This window comes from Alternaria arborescens, assembly GCF_004154835.1.
Source record: "Alternaria arborescens strain FERA 675 chromosome Unknown contig_1, whole genome shotgun sequence".
In the NCBI taxonomy this organism is placed as follows: domain Eukaryota; kingdom Fungi; phylum Ascomycota; class Dothideomycetes; order Pleosporales; family Pleosporaceae; genus Alternaria; species Alternaria arborescens.
In genome coordinates, this window is record NW_021167856.1 from 802120 (window position 1) to 823053 (window position 20934).

The 20934-nt window shown below is 51.5% G+C and overlaps 7 protein-coding genes across 7 annotated transcripts; 4 read left to right on the top strand and 3 right to left on the bottom strand.

Annotated features, from left to right (window-relative positions):
• Positions 1-1980: 1980 nt before the first annotated feature.
• AA0111_g307 (hypothetical protein) lies at positions 1981-3019 on the top strand (the record flags this gene model as incomplete). Its single annotated transcript, XM_028648912.1, has 2 exons — positions 1981-2217; positions 2273-3019. The coding sequence occupies 2 exons, from the start codon at positions 1981-1983 to the stop codon at positions 3017-3019; spliced, it is 984 nt and encodes a 327-aa protein (XP_028511892.1).
• Positions 3020-4626: 1607 nt separating this feature from the next.
• Positions 4627-5596, top strand: AA0111_g308 (hypothetical protein; the record flags this gene model as incomplete). The annotated part of the gene is made up of 2 exons (XM_028648923.1): positions 4627-5175; positions 5225-5596. The coding sequence occupies 2 exons, from the start codon at positions 4627-4629 to the stop codon at positions 5594-5596; spliced, it is 921 nt and encodes a 306-aa protein (XP_028511895.1).
• Positions 5597-6228: 632 nt separating this feature from the next.
• AA0111_g309 (Hexokinase) lies at positions 6229-7838 on the top strand (the record flags this gene model as incomplete). Its single annotated transcript, XM_028648934.1, has 2 exons — positions 6229-7001; positions 7067-7838. 2 exons carry the CDS (start codon positions 6229-6231, stop codon positions 7836-7838), a joined length of 1545 nt encoding a protein of 514 aa, XP_028511896.1.
• Positions 7839-9686: 1848 nt separating this feature from the next.
• Positions 9687-10649, top strand: AA0111_g310 (hypothetical protein; the record flags this gene model as incomplete). The annotated part of the gene is made up of 1 exon (XM_028648946.1): positions 9687-10649. One exon carries the CDS (start codon positions 9687-9689, stop codon positions 10647-10649), a length of 963 nt encoding a protein of 320 aa, XP_028512318.1.
• Positions 10650-11372: 723 nt separating this feature from the next.
• Positions 11373-12269, bottom strand: AA0111_g311 (hypothetical protein; the record flags this gene model as incomplete). Its single annotated transcript, XM_028648957.1, has 2 exons — positions 11373-11972; positions 12027-12269. The coding sequence occupies 2 exons, from the start codon at positions 12267-12269 to the stop codon at positions 11373-11375; spliced, it is 843 nt and encodes a 280-aa protein (XP_028512317.1).
• A 607-nt stretch (positions 12270-12876) lies between these two features.
• Positions 12877-13677, bottom strand: AA0111_g312 (hypothetical protein; the record flags this gene model as incomplete). The annotated part of the gene is made up of 2 exons (XM_028648969.1): positions 12877-13500; positions 13555-13677. The coding sequence occupies 2 exons, from the start codon at positions 13675-13677 to the stop codon at positions 12877-12879; spliced, it is 747 nt and encodes a 248-aa protein (XP_028512320.1).
• A 2094-nt stretch (positions 13678-15771) lies between these two features.
• AA0111_g313 (Protein argonaute) lies at positions 15772-19486 on the bottom strand (the record flags this gene model as incomplete). Its single annotated transcript, XM_028648980.1, has 9 exons — positions 15772-16071; positions 16138-16412; positions 16460-16717; positions 16779-17289; positions 17354-17707; positions 17763-17898; positions 17954-18672; positions 18721-18846; positions 19253-19486. 9 exons carry the CDS (start codon positions 19484-19486, stop codon positions 15772-15774), a joined length of 2913 nt encoding a protein of 970 aa, XP_028512319.1.
• Between the last annotated feature and the right edge of the window lie 1448 nt (positions 19487-20934).

Consider the following 20934-nt stretch of genomic DNA (forward strand, 5'->3'; position numbering starts at 1 on the left):
TCCAGGTACCAAAGGATTTGTTCCGTCTATGTAGCTGTTCACTTTAGCGTTCGAATGTGCATTTTTCTGGTGTTCAAGAAACATTCGAAAGCACATTGGTGAGGAAGAACGCTGTTTCTTCAAGTGTCGCTCTTTGCCAAGGCGGGCAGCCGTACCTTACTACACTTTCACTACCCTTTGCTCTACCCCTTACGTCTCTCTCCTAGACTTTCTTGCAGAATCAGTTGATCGCGCTTGTACTGTCCGTTGTGCTGAATATTCGTATATGTTGTACGACTTTGTTGACAGGTCTTGATCGATGCGTACACTGCAGGGAATGGCGAATGTTTCGCATACCTAGGTAGTGTTGAGCAAGACGTCAATAAGACACCAGAGCGATCGGATCAGAGAGAGTATGATTCTGGCACCAATTAAATAGGCAACCAGTTGGTGAAGCTGGGGTATCCGAGATCTTGGTTAGGGACGTTTCTGTTCCGAATCCTTGGCAACGAAGTACCTATGCACCATGCCAAGGTGGCTAGTTACCTATTGGATTGTGTCTAATTACCTTTCGTGACCGCATGTTGGCTCTGTAGGATTGACACATGCACAGAACACGAGCAGTGATCGGGAACATCGCTGCGCCCTAGTTCGTCAATAATGCCCCTGACTCTGCTTCTTGTCCTCGTTTAGCACGTATTGTGGGCCACATGGAAAGTGACTGTATGGGACCAGCGTGGGCACACCTGATCAACAGTTGAAAACCACGGTCTTGATCTGACGCTTGCATGATGTAGCTGTCATGAAACGCACATAACCTAGTATCCCTGATATTTGTGTTCTGGGCAGGCTGATCGTCCCGTCCTCAAGATTGATTTTGTGAACGCCAAGCCACGGAGCCGCGGACTGGGAAAGTGACCATGGGCCCGTGCAGCGACGAAGGATCAGCACAATCCCTTCCACGGATCATAACAACTCTAATAAGGCATCATCATCATAGTCACAGCAGCGGAACTATGCGCAGACTACTATCTCCTTACACGTCGTACCTGGCAAGTTTGTTTTGGTAGTTGTGCTCACATGAACATCGGACACCGCGCGACAATGCGCGTCTCCTCGCTCATTTCCACTTCCGCAGGTGTCTGCGGCATGACGGAACATCTTGACGCCGCTGTTCAGTGCTGTCCTGGGCGGTAATACATGGCGTTTTCAGCCACTGAACCGAAATGAGGGTCTCCGAAAATACCTCTCGCTTCTATCACGATTGTGTAAAGCTGTAAAAAATAGGGCTTTGACCATCATCACCTACTCATGATGGTCAGACAGAATACCGCCGCACAACGACCATTGTCACTTTAAAAAGAGTAGGGGAGAAGAAAATACCGAGGCTCTCGGGGTTGGCTGGCTCCAAAAGGGTTCATCGCCAGATCAACTCAAGGGATGTCCTCGCTCATGTTTCAGGTTCCTTGAATCAAGAACCTAAGATGCTGCACCTAGAACAGATCGTCACAGGGTATGCACATAGTCTCAACACCGCCACTTGAATCCTGCGCCCTACAAACGGTAAGGCTCTGGCTTCAACTGTCGTGCCGTCCTTCTTCCCAACGGCCCCTGTGCTTCTAACGGCGGATCTAGCCTCTTCCCATCACTAGTGTCGTGTAGGATACGATGAAGTCTGATGTCTGTCTGCACGGCTAACCGCCAACACGTTCTTGGTGGCTGTTTTAGTCCGGGCACTGAACTGACATGTAATCACCAAGCGAGATGGCGATGTTTGGGACCCGTGATTCCGTATACGGAAGGATTCTGCGTGTATAAAACCCATGGTGCCCACGTTGGTTGGAAAGGCACGCTTGACGCTCAACACACTCGTTCTATACACGTTCTTTTCCAGTCTTTGACTTCTTCGATCTTTACTTCGTCGCTCTCTTCAGACAGTCACCTTTTACAACAACAACAACTACTCAATCAACCAAACAACTCTTCAATTTCACATTCAAAATGAAGGCCTCCATCTTCGCTCTCGCTCTCGCTGGCGCTGCCAGTGCTCACACCACTGTCTACTCCATCTCGGTCAACGGAAAGTCTCAAGGTCTCGGAAATGTTCAGGGCGGCTACATTGACTCTCCTCCCAACAACAACCCAGTTACCGACGTTACCTCCAAGGCTATGGAGTGCAACGTAGCCAACATCAAGGCTTCCAAGTCGGTTGCCGTCAACGGTGGTGACAAGATTGCTGTAAGTACGCCAACGGTCCGCATTGTATAGAACTTGAACTGACGAATACTCTTAGGTCGAGTGGCACCACAACAACGCTGACGCCAGCGACGACATCATCGACCCATCTCACAAGGGACCTATCACCGTCTACATGTCTAAGGCTGGCTCTTCTATGTCATGGACGAAGATCGCTGAGGATGGCTACGACGGCAAATCTTGGGCCGTCGAGAAGCTCATCAAGGGTTCATACACTGGCAAGCCAGGACAGCACGAGTTCACTCTGCCCAATGTTGCACCTGGCGAGTACATCATCCGCCCTGAGATTATTGCCCTTCACGAGGGTGACCGCATCGGTGGCGCACAATTCTACCAGGAGTGCATTCACGTAAAGGTTGGTGGCTCTGGCACCACTGCGCTGCCTGCCGGTGTTGCTATCCCCGGCTACCTCAGCGCCCAAGACCCGGGTGTTCACTTCAACCTCTACGGCTCCTACTCTAGCTACCCCATGCCAGGACCCAAGCTCTGGAACGGTGCTGGTGGTGCTGCCGCCCCAGCTAAGCCTGCGCCCGCTGCTCCCACCACCACCAAGGCCGCTGCTCCTGCCCCTACCAAGGTTGCCACCCCTACTACCACCAAGGCTGCTACCCCAGCCAAGACTACCCTTGCCACCATCGCTAAGCCTGCTCCTACCGCCGGTGGTGCTGGTGCTGGTGCTCAGAAGTACGGCCAGTGCGGTGGCATCGGCTTCACGGGTCCTACTACTTGCGCTTCCGGCTGCAAGTGCGTCAAGCAGAACGACTGGTACTCCCAGTGCTTGTAAGCGCATGTCCATGATGATGGCGTTGCCGGGCCATAAAAAGATGCCGTTTGCATCGGGTGTTTTTCATGATTGATAAGGGGTACATTTGGCCTTTTTTGAGTAGAGCTTTGTTAGTGTTTAGTTGGCTTGTCCCCTGCAATGAGCGGCTTGAGTGTCGCCTGTCTTCAATTCTTGTGTATATACGTAATTCCCACAACGAATTGGATTCGTTGCCTTTTCGGCTTTGACGCAAACTGTTGTTATGACTAAATTCTCGTGGTGTCTTGTCCTGACGGCATCCTGATCAACACAGAAGAAGGTAGCATGCTGATGCCTTCTAGTGCCGACGTGGCGTAAGCAAACAGCCTTGAAAGCCTCGCGTAGGTTTAGAGCCGGTTCTGCCCAAGCTACTCCACAATCATTACTTCACGTCTCAAACATGGACATACAACATCTTCGCATGTGCTCCGAATTCGTCAAAATGAATCAAGACTACTATACAGGCAATGGCCCCGTAGGCTTCATTACTGGGGAACCCGTCGTATGATGATATTGCGTGGTTAAGCGCACTACGAAGCCGAAGTCGCATGGGCGGAGGGTACAAGCTTCCGCAAGAAACTCGTTGAACAGACGAAGGGGCGCGATGGGCGCCCACGGGGAAAAGCTAGAGAGACAAGCCAATTCTTGACCTGATCCACCAGCAATGCTGGCCTCCCCTCAAGACATTGGCACTATGGACATGACTTCAAGACCCACGTCTCGAGAGTCTTGTCCACTCGCCCACTTACAAGCTAGAGCTTGCCCAAGGAGACGCGATCGGGAGTATACGCATCCAGGGAGAAGACAAGTGTCTGCAAGAGTTATAACGGTGGAAGGAAGCCCGATGCACTTCAAACCGCGCATGTATGCGCGTGAAACAGAAGTCGAGCGTGAGCTCCATATTCTAACGCGTATGGACAAAATCGGGCTGACTGCTCGGCTCAGAGTTGCCAGACTGCAGGGTTTGGTGGTATCAGGCGTGGTTACCATCGGCATGTTGAAGACACTGATGACATCGCTCAGCACCGGGACCCACTTGCGACGTCCTGGCCTTCAGGACAGGCACGAGTTGCATAAACAGTGGGAAGAACAGCTCACAACCATGGTACGGGGGCTGCATGTCCACGATAGTGTGTGGGGCGATGTCGGCGCGATGAATGTTGTTGTTGACGAGGAGATGGAGCCGAATTCGTGGACAATGAGCAACGCAAGACCATCGAGGGCGACGGGCAGAGCATCACAAGGCTGTTTCAGAAAGGGCTTCCAGACGCAGCGAGATGGAGCCAGTCGTGATGAGGGTTTATGGAGCGTAGACGTCAGCTGTGCCACGTGTATTTGGCCTGTACTCTCAACACGCATGTGTACCTGGGTCCGTGCTGTGACGCTGTCGAATGCCATGGGTGACTAAGGCGGTTATTTGCGCAATTGGACCCTGAATCTCATCATTTGCGCGCGCCGACACTCGGACAACCGTCTGGGCCTCTGTGCGGAGATGACAAGTCATAAACCACAACAAACCATGCCTCACTCTGCGCTGCCTCCTTGATATTCCTCGCCCACCACCTCATGAGAGCCCGCAAACCACCATCATGATCGCTCCTTCCTGCGCCTGGACTCGTGTTGGCTTGAGGCGCATGCCCAACGCCCCTTACTCCCGGAACACAAACTCGGGAACCGGCTTCGAACGCGCACGCACTCAGGTCCATCCTTCCAATGTCACTCGCAGATGCCATTTCGAGAAGTCGCACGCGGGTGGCAGGCCGACGGAAACGGCGCGGTCCATTCCCGGGCCAAGCTGGCTTTGGCTCGACCCCATCATGGAACCCTTCCGCGCATATGGTCGCGTGCAACAGAGGAGGCCCTACAGGACACAGCTCATATCCTCGCTCGTCATCTATTTCATCGGCGACCTAGTGGCCCAGAGCATTGCGCCTGACGAGTCCAATCAAGTGCTGGAAGTGGTCGACGATGCAGCGGAAAAGGGCTGGGTCCAAGAATGGAGCGACAACCGTGACTGGGCCCGTACAGGACGCGCTCTCGCAATTGGAGGACTGAGCTCTATCCCATCGTACAAGTGGTTCCTGTGGTTATCCAACAGCTTCAACTACAGCTCCAAGACACTCTCTCTGTCAATCAAGGTGCGTTCCCTTCCCCCCTGATAGCCAACGCTTGCTCATCATTCAACAGGTCTTCATCAACCAAGCCTTCTTCACCCCCTTGTTCAACTCGTACTTCTTTGGCATGCAATCGCTTCTTTCCGGCGCAACCCTGCCCGAGATCCTGGAACGCATCAAGAATACGGTGCCGACAAGCTGGTACAACAGCTGCAAACTCTGGCCTGCCGTCACAGCCTTCAGCTTCACCTACATACCTATAGAATACCGTAGCATATTTGGCGGCGTTATCGCTATTGGGTGGCAGACATATCTCAGTCTGCTAAACACAAGGGCTGCAGCTAAAGAGGAGATGGAGCATGCAGCGATGCACGACGCGCCAGCAAGCGTGCGAACAACACAAAGGCTTGAGCATGGTCTGTTCGAGCAAAAATGCGCTGCGTAGGCTACATCCGCTGCAAACCGACCTTGGAACACTCTGGACTCGTTCAACAAGGCCCACAACGCGACTAGCGTTTCAACATTCACCTGCTGCATCTGTAGCCACTTTTATTTCTTATGTCTGATTCAAGACGGGTATATTGCATTAGAAACGGAGTTACGGATTCCATTCGATACCAAGGGCGCTGCGTAAACGACGCGCGAACACATCAGTCATCACATTAGCATCTTATCTACACCTCAATACATCTCGTTTGTTTTCGCTAGGCTTCGTCGACCCTAGCCCACGGCCCACTCAACAACAGGAAGTACGCCGGTTCTCGGCCCGAGGCTTTGGCAAGAACCCACGCGGCTCCCACTCTGTCCCCCTTTCTGATATCCAGCCGGACGTCATTCAGACAAAAGAAGGCCCCTCGGAGTGGCAGGATCTGCTACAGCTGCGGTTGCTGTTTGAATCAGGAGTTAAAACCGTGGTAAGCGTCGTGTGATGTCATCATGTCGACCATAGTAAATGTGAACTTCAAAACAAGTAATAGAAATTTCACGCCACGCTTTGTATCGAAATTGAATCGTCCAAATTGTTGACAAACTGTTGTTGTTTCTCTGTCCTTGTTCCTAAGATACTCCATTTACACCATGTCTTCTTCAGCAGGCCAACGCATAGACGAAGAATCATATACATCATGGCGGCAACGCTCCGAACTCGAGAAGATGACCGATTTACCCCAGGCTCTGGACGACGAACTCGCACGTCTTGATAATCAATTTTGGATCCCTAGAACCAAACTCGAGGAGATTGTTAGCCGCTTCTGTGAAGAACTCGAAGAAGGCCTCGCTAAAGAGAAGCAAAACATCCCCATGAACATTACTTGGGTGCACAATCTACCAACAGGGAAAGAGAGGGGCACAATAATGACACTGGATCTCGGTGGCACAAATTTGAGGGTTTGCAAAGTAGATTTGTATGGAGATGAAGGCCGAAAACAAGGAGACGGCAAATACGGCATGGAGCAAGAACAATACAAGTTACCGGAAGAACTGAAAAGGGGAGAATCCGATGCTCTCTGGAATTTCATTGCGGAAAAAGTGGAGGCTTTCTTCAAGGATCATAAATTGAACCAGCAGTATAGCACGCAGAAGTCTATGCCACTAGGATTTACTTTCAGTTATCCAGCAACGCAAGATCGTATCGACCACGCAGTCCTGCAGACGTGGACAAAAGGGTTTGATATAAAGGGTGTAGAAGGCCAGGATGCTGCGAAGCAGCTTCGAGAAAAGCTGCAAGAGAGAAAGTTGCCAGTCGACTTAATCTGCGTCATTAACGACACTGTCGGTGCGATGATCGCGTCTGCCTACAACGACCCAGAGACCATAATAGGCGGCATCTTTGGTACAGGATGTAATGCAGCGTAAGAACTGTCCCTGTACGGAATACATATGAGATATACACTGACTTCGTACACGCCGCTGTTAGGTTTATGGCTAGCCTATCCAGCATCGCAAAACTAGATCCAAACGACGAAAGAATCACAGACGCATCATCGCATAATGGAGCGGTCAAGGGCGAAGAGAAAATGGCCATCAACTGCGAATACGGCGCTTTTGACAACTCGCACCGTGTCCTCCCTCGCACGAAATACGACGAGAAGATCGATGCAGAAAGCCCTCGACCTGGCGAGCAAACTTTTGAGAAACTCTCCGCTGGTTTGTATCTAGGTGAGATATTCCGCCTCATATTAGTCGAACTCCTAGATCGCGGCCTTGTCTTCAACCAGGATTCAAATCAAGATACGAGAAAGCTGCGTGAGCCATACATCATAGACACGGGGTTCCTTTCTCAGATCGAGGACGACGAGTCACACAAGTTCACCAAAACACGCGAACTCTTCCAGTCTACACTCTCCCTCAAGCCATCAGACGTTGAGATTGAACTCTCACGTCGACTGGCTGAGATGATCGCGGTGCGCGGTGCCAGATTATGCGCTTGTGGTGTTGCTGCCATCTGCACCAAAGAAGGTATCAAGAAGGGCCATGTGGCTGCAGACGGCAGTGTAGCAAACAAACATCCAAAGTTCAAGAGAAGATGGACTAAAGCTTTGGGTGAGGTGCTGGGGTGGAAGGAGGAGGAATGTGGGGAAGGCGAAGGCCCGATCACCATTACTAGTGCCGAGGATGGGAGTGGACTTGGTTGTGCGATCATTGGTGCTATGGAGTTGGAGAGAAGGACGAAGAAGGAAACTCATTGAAAGATGTGTTATGGGTGCGGCAGATGGGAGGTTTAGAATCCGACATTGTGGCTGTGCAGTGCGTTTTACTCTAAGCTTGAGAAGACTTTCTTTAGCAGAAGGGACGTGGTATAGAGTGTATTACCTCGGGCAAATAAACAAAGTATGACCTGAGTGTTGAACGAGCCGAGGGTAATCGTGATGCGCACATCTGCTTGTGTAGCTACGTATGTTGATCTACAACAAGTCGTAGACGTAGTTGTCGTCCAAACTCTCAAAAGCCGTTTTTATCACATAATACGGGTATCGTGCGTCACCAAACCTGCACTGCAGATCCAGATGGTCATCAAAGTTCGCTATGTTCTGTTTTTCCTGATCTCCTTGTGGTACGATGATTTGACTTCTGATGTTTGGACGAGGCATCATCCGCTTGTGATGGCCGTATGATTCCAGAGCAGAGACCTCACTCAGCTGAGCGCTATACACGATGTCCTTAGATCTTAGCTCGTGGCTATGCTCAGGGAGCAGAGCTACCGATACCCAGTCCCGTTCGGCGAGATGGACAGATCTTGGTACAAAAGACGGAGAGATCAGCACGTGGCTCCTGTATCTCCGGTGTTTCTATAACAACTCTCAGTTCTCAGATTTCTTTTGATGGTGTTCTCCGCGATCGTTCGCATGGCGCGCTAATATGTCCAGATCTAGATGCCCTGAGATCTGTCATGGACCCTGTACGCAATGCCAAACCACGCTAGTCGGCGATCTCGCTCACATCCGCCCACGGTTCGCCCACATTCCGACACACAACTCACCCACGGAAAGCTGAACGGCACGTCGCGCCCCCGCAGCCAACCAGCGATCTGCTTCACCAGCAACACACCGTCATAAACTAGTGTTGCGAAAAGACGTGGGACCTGGTCACGATGTGCGGTGTGCTGTTGGTTGTACCGCTGGCAAAGTGGTGGTGGTGGACCCACAGGTACGGTGGCATGAGGTGTAGAGGTGATGTATGATGACAGGACGTAGGGGTAGGTTCCTTTTTCATCTTTTTTGGAATATCCGGGGCTGTAAGTGTCGAGGCATGTAATGCACCGGTTGAGAGGTGGTGCACGTGCAAGCGTACCGGTGCGGTGAGTCTTGTTGTCGGCGAACTTGCGCAGATGCGTTGCTGCAGAAAAGGCGGTATATAACCTGAAACCGACTTCAGCGGTCAAGAGCACAACGAATTGTTATCCCAGGCTACCGCGGCTACCACCAAAGCGACGATCTTTAAGCATACACCGGTGTACTCCAGCACACCCTTTGCACCCCGGGCCCAATAGCCGAGCACCATCAAATCACAAACACATGTCTAGAGGAGGCTTTCAGGTCCACACCGCAACTCCAATCCGCAATCGGGAAAAAATCGGAGTCACATCCGCAGCCTGGGCACGCGACCACACCCACGCCAGCACAAGTCAAATGTTCGTGCCAACACCATATGACTGCACCACGCCCCCATGGCTGTCGCAAACCAGCCCTTTTCCGAATTTCCCCGTGCAGCAAACATCGACCAACACTTTGCCGGCTTCGCATTTCGCGCCAGACCCACGTCTCCCACGACCAGCGCCTCGTGAACAGGGCCTGCAAGATGACTTGTTCTATGCATTCACACGAGACGCCTACTTATCAAGTGAGACAACCGCCGCGAAAGAGGTAGCACGACATTTGCAACCATATTATCATCCAACAGAGAAGACAAATCGTACATTGCCTTTACCAAGGTACACCAACCAAGGACATAACCACAACAACTTGCAATTCTTCACACCCTTTACACCCTTCACGCCCTTCACACCACTCACACCTACGATACCAAACGCCTTCAACATGGAGGTCACAAGCAGACCACTCCCATCACTACTACCTCAGTCCGCCCCCATGGCTATGGCATCGAAACCAGCAAATGCTGCTCCGTGGTCATTTCCGAACCTCAAGAAGAGGCGCCGTCGTCGAGCAAGCCAAATCTTCAACATGAACTTCAGCTTTGGCTTTGGGTCTCGACGAAAGAGTCAAGACCACTCGCCTGACATCAGTCCGCGAACATCCATATCATCGGCATCAGGCTCCCCGAGATCAGAGGTAGAGCAAAGCTCCAAGAGACAGAGAATCGATTCGAGGGTATCCGATGCAGAGGCGGTATTCTCACCCAACAAGAGCATCAAGATTTCGGGACCCGAGAACACGCCAATAGTCCTGTCGCGATGTGACAGCACGGGTGAAGTGCACCCAGGCCGACTCGTCGACTTCACCAGCAAACCCATTCCCATCGCGCCAGAGCCGATTGTGATTCCTGCTCCTGTACGCAGAAGCCCGGCAAGCGAGTTCGAGCTTCGCTTAAGCAGCGACGCATATCACGATCACCTGGCCACCTCTCAACGACGGAAATCCTTCCCTACTGGCGAATGGGCACCAAAACGGGTCCGTGATGAGGTTCAGATGCTGCATAAGCTAGAGAAGCTCGAGAAGCCCGACACCAAAGTCGAGGATCCTTTCAAGAGATTCAGGGAATCTGCAAGGAAGAGGATATGCACAGTGGAACGGAAGACCAAGGCTTCGGCAACCACCTCTTCCACCACCACGGCGCCAACACCAAGTATGGCTAATGCATCAATTGTGCCATGCGAACTCCGCCGCACACCAAGCGATCCAAGCACTGAGGCTTTCCTTACACACGTCCGTGCAAGTCTCGAAGCGAGGAAGAGGGAGAACAAGACGGGAGAACGCTGGCGTTCATATCCCGTGTTTGCCGACGAAGTCGAGAAGGGTTTTCTCGATGACGCACCGCTATGACGGTGATATGTATAACACTTATGAGACCGCGATCAGCGGCTGGCCGTTTGGATGACTTGCATATCGGAATTGGCGTTTTGAGGGCGGATACCCGTAGTATATCCACATTTTAGCGTGCATATATATACCCTGAGCTCAGTTGGTCAACTGAGCTTCTGACGAACGAACTAATACTACTATTACCACAACATGACATCACTTTCTTCTGTTCTCGTTGCTTCTTCGTTTTCCCAATCTTTTTTACCTCGACAACCTAGTCTATATGGCACCCACAAGTATACTCCATGGGCGTCGCAACAATGGTTCCAAGAGTGAAGTAGTGCAGCACGGTGTCCTCATGTGGATACGTCGTGGCGATAGATGATGTAACGCGGTGACGACTGAGGAAAAGACAAGGCAGAGCATTGGGCAAACGACAGGGTAGAGGGATGATCGTAGCATGGTCGATTAGTATAACATGTAGGAAATTGACGTGCTGACATACTGGAGATGGAAAAGAGAAGAAGGAAAAGGTGTTGAACAATGTCAGACGATAGAGTTTGAATATGGAGACAGAACATCGGGAAGCGAGTGTCTACGTCCCACGATATGCATATCCCAAAGCAAGGCTTGTGTATCCAAGCAAAGACGATGGAAAAAAAATCCATCCATAGCATCGTAATACCCATCCCAAGACGTCACGCCACGTCCAACCCAAGTATAAACTTTCTCGCTTACGATCCCCTACCTACTCTTCCACCGCACCCCTCCAACCCACTTGACCCATCCCTCAACACTCTCCCTCTTCTCCACATCCTCCTCCACACCGCCCACCTGTATCAGCTCAACCGTATAAAAGCTCTTGGCCAACTCTTCGTTTCCAGCTAACCTGTGCACAAAACTGTGACAAGCCCTGCATAACCACGCCACGCTGTTCAGCTTATCTTCTGTATGCCAACCCCTCTTCCTCACGCGCGCATGCGCTGCTTTTGGAATAAGATGGTGGTATGTCAACGGCACCCAGTCCCTGCCGCAAAGTTCACATGCCGTAGCACGCGTACTGCTCCATATGGGTGGTGGCGCGGTGACGGCAGAGATGTACGTTGTGAGGAGAGGTGTGAGCAGGTTGTGTTGGTCGATGCTGTCGGAGGTAGGTGGAAGGAGGCCGTAACTTTCTAGGCTATCGATTGCGGTAGGTGGAATGCGTTGGAGGAGGGTCGTATATGTTGAGGCTGAAAGGGGGGTTGTGTAGAGGTCTTGGAGGTTGGGCGAGTCTTTGAAGATGGTGTGCGTAAGTGTGCGCAGTTCGTGAGGTAGAGACGGGAAGATTAGGGTGCTCAGATACTGGATTGTCAGTCAGTGAGGTTCTAAATGCGTAAGTATGTGCTGCTGGCATACTTCGATGAATTCGCCCAAGTCTTCGGCATCTGTTCCTTCCTCACTTCCACCGGTATTCGCCTCTGTAGATTCCTGCTTCATGACTTCACTCTTCCCGCTTTTTGAGCCTTTTTTCGCATGTCTCTTCTTCTTCGGTTTCGGTTTCTCGATTGGTGCAGCCAGAACTTTGATGATAGGTTCGCTCATGCAGTCGCGGAAGGTCTCGTAGTTGGATTGCTCGCCAGCAGGGATCGGTTCAGCCATGTTGAACAGACTCGCAATACGATGCGCAAATAGGCCAAAGGCTCTGGAAGCTTATGCGCATGATGGAAAACATCAGTGGCGCCATGGCGATGTTCATATATAGTGGAGCGAGTGATGACGGAGTCGTGAACTTTCGCGTTCGCGAGGCGAGGCACTAACTGGTGGGGAGCATAAGGGCGTCGCGGGGGCTCATGGCTCCCACACGAACTCGTATTTGCCGTCGAAGCTTCGAGATGCCATGCCATTTGGAGGTCGCCTGACGATGAGATGTTGTGGTTCGCTGTAGGCGATGCGTTAGGTTGTAATCCACAGTACATCAGACATGAAGCAGCAAGAAGCAGTTTCTGGTTCGTAAACTCTGGGTCATATTCGTCTATTCTTTGAACCATGCGGTATGTCGCATGGTGGTCGCCATGTCGTCTTCTGACTGCTTTCATCAACCCATCATGAGCATTGATTAGCTGCTCGGAGCAAGATAGCCATTCGCGGAGCATGCAGTCCGTCAGCATGGAGCCAGACGCGTTCGCACATGTGCACTGGTGATCCGGCGCCGCAGAACTGACTTGCAACATCACGAAAGCTCCATGTCTAACAACAAATGTCAGATCTAGGCCTTCTTCTTGCCGCCCTTAGCAAGACGTTCGGCCTTGCCCTTGGCTTGCTCTCGCCGCCTGTTCTCACGCTCCATGAGCTCCTTCTTCTCCTTCTCCAGCTCAGCACGCTCTTCTGCCTCAGCCTTCTTTCGCGCAGCCTCAGCGTCCCTGCGCTCACGAACCAGCTTCAAGCGCTCCAGGTCGGCTCGCGCCTGCTCAGTCTTACCCTCAGCGTGTAGTTTGTCGTATCGGTCTTTATTGGCTTGCGCCTGGAGAGCCTCACGCTCGCGGCGAGAGAGCTGGGAGAGGTCCTGTTGCTTTCCCTTTCCCTTAGCGACGGGCTCAGCTTCTGGATCGACAGGGGCCTTTGTGGCTTGTGTACGGGCTTTTGCAGTGTGGTTTGGGTTCGCGGGCATATCATCGTCTTCGTCTTCAGAGGAGTCGGTGGGCATGTCGCCTGCCTCGGGGGTCTTCTGTGACTTCTTCGCAATCGCGGCCGCCTTGCGCTTCTTTGCGAGCTCACGGCGCTGCTCACGCGTCAACTCTTCTTGTTCGGGCTTGCCACCCTCCTCGTCGGACTCTTCCTCCGAAGATTCTTCTTCTTCAGAGGACTCCTCATCGACTTTGTCGGGTTGCTCCTGCAGTTCTGTGTTAGAAGATGATTGTATACTCAAGGTACAGTAGGTACTCACACCCCACATGCCGACGACCTCGCCATCTGCATTCAGCGGTTGTAAGTCGCGCGAGAACTTCTTGCCGCCTCCGCGCTTGACCTTGTTGAACTTGCCGCCGCGGCCACGTCCTGCTGAAGACATGTTGTGTGTTTGGGTTCTTTGTGTGCAAGTAGAGGGTATTGTGTGTCGAGACGATTCGCAGGTGGGACCCGTATGCGCAGTCGAGAGTATTTGGGATTGTAGGGGCGACTGAGGTTGCGGTCGAGCCTGTGATTCTTCTTTTAAGATTCCGAGCGGGAGGAGTCTTTGGTGGAGAGCGGGTTAAGTGCGCTCGTGTAAGGATCGTTCACAAGGGCGAGTGATCTAGTCGTGGAAGTATGAGTCTGTCAAACCACGGCTCGTTAGCCTCCCACTCCACGTTTTCCAATACAGAGAGACTCTTTATTCACCTTTTGTATCCAAGAACTCACTCTGATTCTTTTATTCCAGAAGAGTCACTTCCACAGGCCAACGACAAAACCCCGCGCCCTCGCCCAAAATCCCCTGCCCCACCATCCTCGTCACACCCAACGCGCCATTCTTGATTCGCTCAGCAGACCCATGCTTTTGCACTAACCCCTTCCATACAAGCTCTCCTTAGTCATCCGAAATCTTCGCAGCCGTCAAAACCAACGCGTCGCGCGATCCTCTTCTGTTCATTAAAACTGAACACCCCATTATTCACTCTGTGTCTTCCACCTCAATGGAGATTTGGAGGGGAAAATGGAGGTTAGAATGATTATGCGTTCGCTTACCCCCTTCTCTTCTGCGCTCTGCGCTGGTGGAGCGAAGGTAAATATATTGGACGGTACATATTTTTGCCTGCATGTGATGCTGCGCTTGCGACGGAAGCGTATAGAGAGCTTAACATCGGCTCTTCGCACTCGCTGAAGCTGTAATGGAAAGCTAGCAGTGTTGCTAGTCGGCATTCCGCGTGAAAGGTTTCCTGATGATGGTTTCACGATGCACAACCCGGGCAAGCTATCAAGATCATGTCAGCATCATCTCCTAAACCCTTGAGGCATTCTTGCTTCCACTCAGGACGTTGTCTTTGTCCTGCTAAGAGCTCTATGACGCCTCTCGGGGTTTTCAAATACTTGGAAAAGCTCGCCGATGACTTCCCAGGCCGTTGCTTCAGATCCAGATCTACTCCATTCCCATGGATGGATGCCTCGGATGAGACTTCTTTTGACTCGTGATCGGCTTTGCGATGGAAATAAGCAGTATCCGTCTCTTCAATCGCCATGAATACCCCAACGTACAAGGTAGAAACCTCTACTGCACATGGACTGCCGATCCACTCTTTGTCAATTATGCATTCCCCACAGTTTCAGAGTCTAGTAAAATACACAATTTGACTCTAGCCAATCACTTGCTCTTTCGTTCCTCAACTTCGTACTCACGTGTTCATTTGGCTAGCTCCTCTCTACTACTCCGCCAACTACTATCTCCGACCTTCGATAAAATCAACGAGGCTGGAGCCCCTGACTCTGAATGCACTGTAGCTATACTCAACAAAACAGTCTATACCGGATCCAAGCGATCGGCTGTGAAGGGCTCCAGGCACGGACAACGCTCTTAGGCCAACGATCGCTTCGGAAAACTCACGGCTAAGCAGACTGGACCTCAACTTCTTCAGAGTCAGCGTCTTCCTTCCGGTTGTCAAGACCGTCGCTCTGATCCTGTCACGCCCAAGATACGCTAGCCAGAGCTGGGGAAAGCTCAGTGTTTGGGTCATAGGCCTACAGAGCAAGGTAGATACCGAACCAAGTTCTGCGACCGCCAGGGCCTTAGACACCCAGTGAAGCCGGTGAGCTCCATTCAGCCAGACTCTGGGTTCCATTGATATGACTGTTGAGTTCTGAAGTATGTCAACAGATGCAAGGAGGCTGAGGGTTCAGGCGCAACATCACAAAGCACAAAAGCAGCAAGCTATAATCTGACCGTTTTCATTCTGCCCTACCGATGATGGGAGAGACAAACTATCCTATGTGCTGAAGACCTGACAGGACCGTAAAAGTTGGGTATCGCACGAGAAGATTGAAAAGAATACCCAGATCACTAACTTTTGATGCGCCCTGAAAGAATTCAGGCCATCATCGCAACTGACTCCCTTGTGTTTCGAAGCAGTCTGATTTGCATGGCATCAGATCATGATATCCAGCGAGAACCACCAGATCGAACCTCCTTCGTACTCTAGATGTACCACATGACATCCTTGAGGCCGCGAGCGTTCTGCATCTCCATCAGAGGAGCGATCTCGAAGTTCTGCTTGGATGAGCCAGTGGAGGACTGCTGGTCTACCTTGGACTCCTTCTTGCCGGAAGAGACTGGGTTGTCGTTTAGGTGTGCTCGGGAGCGGTCGGCAGCCAAGTGGGCATAGTAGACAGCGGGGTGGAGAGAAACAGGAGTAGTAGAGCGGACATAGTGGTATGAGTGCTCAAAGATGAACTGCTGAAGCTCGGCAGACAGCCACTCACCCTCGTTGAGAATGCACTGGTAAACTTGTTAGTGTTGAGGAGCAATGGTGGATGTTGACGAGCTATTAGGAGTATGACGTACCTGGTAGTGAATTGGGCGAGCCGTGCCTTTGATGGCGACGTGGGAGCAAAGGTAGAAATCGAATTCGAAGGGATGGGTGCAGCCAGACTCTACCAGAGTACCAGGAAGAGGATTGCCGTTCCTGTCCCCCTTTCCAGTCTCAGGGAAGAAGCGAATGTGGTGTCGCTTGCCGGCGATGACGACAGTGAACTTGGGAATTTCCTTGCAACCCAGCTTCTTGAAGCATTCCTTCATATCGTGGACTTCCTCCTCGAGAACGGCTGCGTACTGTCCCTCTGATGGATGTTAGCTATGAAAAATGTTAATGGAAACAGTGGTATACCTGAGACACCATCACGTATGAAAAGTACACGCTGAGGAGCCTTGCCCTGACCGATCTTCTGCATCCAGTTCTTGGCCATGAATCCAAAGTGCTGGTCGATGTTGGATGTGGTCACCATCTCGACACGGTTTCCATTGGTCTGGACCTCAGCCCAGTACCGAGCAAAGTGAACGTCGGCAGATACGGTTATGGCAGCGAAGGATGCAGCCTCACCTGAGCCGGCTCCAGGAGCAGGGTGAGAGACGTCAGCGCCAACAACTACATGATTTGCGACGTCAGTATATATCTCACGCGCGGTTGGTACTGGGATATCACTTACCCATCGTCGGGATCGAGGCTGACTTCGGAGCAACCTTAGGGATGAGCTGAGACTTCGCAACGCTCGTGGCACCTCCAAGTTTAGCGTTGACCTTCATGCAGACGTTGGAAATGTACTGCGGTGACGCCGACATGACGTGCTTGGCCTGGAGGACCTGGGAAGCTACACCAAAGCGGATGTCGCAAGACTTCTTGATACGCCGGTATACGTCGACGTTGCGGTCGTTGACGACGAAGAAGAGCAGGTTAGGTGGCATCGCGTACTTGTTACCGGTTTGGATCCAAACCTTCTGGATCATCTCACCGCCGTCTACAAGGTTACCAGGACCCATCCACGGTTTCTTGCCATGCTGAGGGTGGGAGGCAACAAGACCACCATGAGCTTCGTAAATCTGCACAAACTTCTGAAAGAATGCCTCGATTGCCTGAGGAGGAGGGCTGCCGCGGCCTTGAACGCAGCACACACCCCATGCCTTGATTGGGCGCTCCTTGTTGTTCATGATGAACTTGCGCTGAGCAGGTCGTCAGTAAACTGTCTTACTCAAAGTAGTGCCTAGAGGGATTCGCGGTACTTACTCCATCGAGCCTCCATCGACCTGCGATCATGTCTGCAGGCTTGATGGTAGCCTCCTTGGATCCAGGACCGAAGTGGACAGTGGGTGAGGGAAGAATACGAGCTTGAACTTTGGCGGCTTCTGGGCTAACCTTCAGGCCATAATGGCGGAGATAGGGATCAGACTGCCAATTGAGAAGTCGAACGCCGGCTTGAACAGCAGCCCAGCGCTCCTTGGGAAGGGTAACAGCGAACTTAATCATGTTGGACGTCTGGGTGTCGCTCAGCTTGGTGGTATATCGCTGGTTTCCGTCGATCTTCAAGACGTCGATAGGCATATAGACAGGCTCCTTGCGGATCATCTTGGTCATCCTGACCTGGTTTGATGTCAGTATATATCTTTTTTTCATTTAGTACAGAACCGTTACTAACCACAGGAACTCCAGCCATAACAGTGACACCATACTTCTTCTTGAAGTACTGGGCGACAGAGATCTTCTTGGAGCGGTCGTCTGGATCGGGGAAAGTGGCTGTAGAAGCATCCTTGTCGACGAATTCATCGATGGTCCTGGAGTTCGAAGTTAGTATACGTCTGCCGTGGATTCGCAAAGCAGAGCTCTTACCATTGTGTAGGTTCCTTGGTATGGGTGGTAGATACTCCAACCTTCTTGAACTTACGGAGGTCCTTCTTGAGCATAGAACCTTTCCAGTCGCGAAGAGCGGTCTTGTACATGGCCGCAAACTGAGGCGGGCTGCAGTTGAAGACCTGGCCGATGGCGCGAGTGAGCTCTTGAGCACGCCAGAAGGTACCGTTGGCGACGTCGACGTTGACAGACAAGGATTTGTTGAACTTATCATCCAAGACGGGACGGAGAGAGGCAAATACACCCTTGAAAGCCTCAACACCGCCGCCAAGGTCGAAGCGAACCTCTCCGCGCTGGAAGAAGGACTTCTTGATCTGCGTGTATTGTTGAGAAGGCCACTCGCGCATGACGTGATCGAGGAAGTTGATAGTGTCGATGCATTCGGCGGACCAAGAGGCTTGACCGTTGAGGAACGCGTTCAGACCAATGAAGTCAACTTGGCGTGTCCAGCGGACATGAATGGTATGCTTGTTGCCACGCGCACCTGGCTTAGTGGGACGGCCTTCCTCTTCGTCGAGATCGACAGTGATGCGAGTATCGTCACGAGGCAGGCGCTTGCCGGACCATGCCAGCTTGTTGGTGTCCCAGACCCAGAGGTTGTTGGGCTCACCAAGCTCAGACTTGACACCTCGGGAGTTCCAGATTTTCTTCAGCAGAACGCGCTTGGAGTAGTCGAGAGCATCACCGCTGTAGTTGAGCTTGGAGAAGTTAGCACTAAGTTAAGATTGAGGGAGAAGAAAACTTACATCATACTGGTGGACCACTGTATTGGGAGCTTTGATGACGTTAAAGGTATTGAGCATGATGTTGGCAGCCTTTCCGAACTGGTTGAAGTTTTTTGGGCGCTGAGGAAGAGAACCCGGAATGGTGATCTTGTGATCGTTAGCAAAAATAAGGTTGTCGTGCCTCGGGGTGTAAAGGGAAGTATCTTGGTAGAAACGACGGAGAGGAGTTCTTTCGCCAATCATGATGAATATGGGAAACGAAGGGAGTGGAAAATTATAGATGTATGAAAGGGGATTTCAAGACAAGAAAATGATTGAATCCAAATAATGTTTTGGAAAGAGAAGGATCAGGGCAAGGATAGGAGAACTCCAAGCGGTAAGGATAAAAGTCTCTTATGCTCACAGCTCAGGTTGCGCGACCGTACAGACAGTAGTAGGATGCGAGCTCGAAGCTGTTTGCATATTCGACAACGTGGAGATGAGAGATGTGTTTGTTTGGTGGGTATATGCATGATGCACATGCAGGCTAGGACAGAGGAGTGTTTGTACTTACGCCACGGGCCTGATACCAACCGGCCATACCAAGGAAGTCGGAGATGTTCTTGAGGTCTCGGGGATCGGTGTATTCGACGGGAGCGCGAAAATTGGGATCGCGGTTACCATCAAGACGAGGAATGGACTTTAGGGCGGAACGCTGAGTAGGATCGCGAGACTGAGAAGACGAGCCATTGGACGAACCGTTGGACTGTTTCTCGGCCTGCGCGCGCTTCTTTGCTGGACCGGCCATTGCAGACTGCGGACTATAGAAATCATGTTAGTGGTGTTCGGGAACGAAGAAGCGTTTGCCAGCCGTGACGATCACGACATGGGGCTTGTGCGATGACAAGGATAAGTACCTTGATCTCAAATCGGAGCCGCGTGAGGTACTTGCGTTGAGGGCGTGAGCGTTTGAACCGGATCTCAGATCGGGTCTGAAGCAAGTCAGTAAAGTTCAAAAGTAGAATCTGAGCACTTATGTGCTCCAAGGAAGATGGCGAGAGAAAAGGAGGAGGACGACAGAGTATGGGAGAGGTTGGCATACAAAAGGTGCAGTGTCGTTGATGATGGAATGGAGTGGACGAGAAACAAAAGGTGAGGTGGGTGATATTATGGAGAGGTTCAAAACGATGCCAAAGCGGGGTCATGAGATAACGTCAAAACAAAAAAGAGCAAGAGCGATGGGATTGCTATGGTGACCGCGCTGGTGAGAGCGGTGACTGCACGGCAGGTACCAGGAACTCAACGTGATGTAGAATCCGCAACGGTGCTGTAGTAGTGCAGTGCCACTGGCGAGGAACAAGGGAGAATGTTTGGTCAGAAACTTACTCAAAGATGACGAGAGCGGAGGACTGCCTGCAGTGAGGATCTTGAGACCAGCTCTGATTTTTGAGCAAGGTATGCTCGATGCTTGTAGATTAGAAAAGGCTTGTAGAGAATAGAAGGCTTGTTCCTTTGGAAAGATTGTCAAGATAGCAAAGGAAGAGATATTGGTTGTCGTTGTGGTGTAAGAAAGGAAAGAGAGTTGAGGCTGTGGGGGAGCAGGCTTATATGGATAGGCACACTACACTACACGCTAGCTCGTGAGGCTCGGGGGATACATCGGAGCTGTATACAGGTGAGAGATGAGAATTCAGTGGGTCTGGTGTTTGTAGACGAGGTGAGAATCGTGATGTTGTGGCCCTGTTGACGTGGTGCTGGGCATACGATGACCGTCTTTTTGGGCCTGGTGAGAGACGACCCAGGAGTCATAGGATAACAGACTGTGGAGCAATATGGGCATATGTGTGATGGACAGAAGGGATTGGGAAGCTTATGACCAGTGGTATAAAGAACATCTCGCAAGCCAGTAGAGCGAGGAGCAGATACCATGTTGATCTCAACGGCATCCGAATTGGAAATCTGGAGAGACGATCCCACCAGAAGTGTACCCCCCAAATTCAGCAAGAAGACTGACGACCCACGGAGAACACATACCCATTGGAGCCCTATTATCGAAAACATACAAGACAAAAACCAACAATAACGATTCTCTCCAACACAGACACGAAGGCAGATACGCATTTGCCAGATGTGCGCAGTGAGCAACGGCTGCAGACCACCACAGGGTGTATGACGCCAAATTATCTGCCCAAGTACTCTTGCGACTCATTTCGCATCCAACTCTCGACAACGATTTCGACAACGTGTAGGAGACTA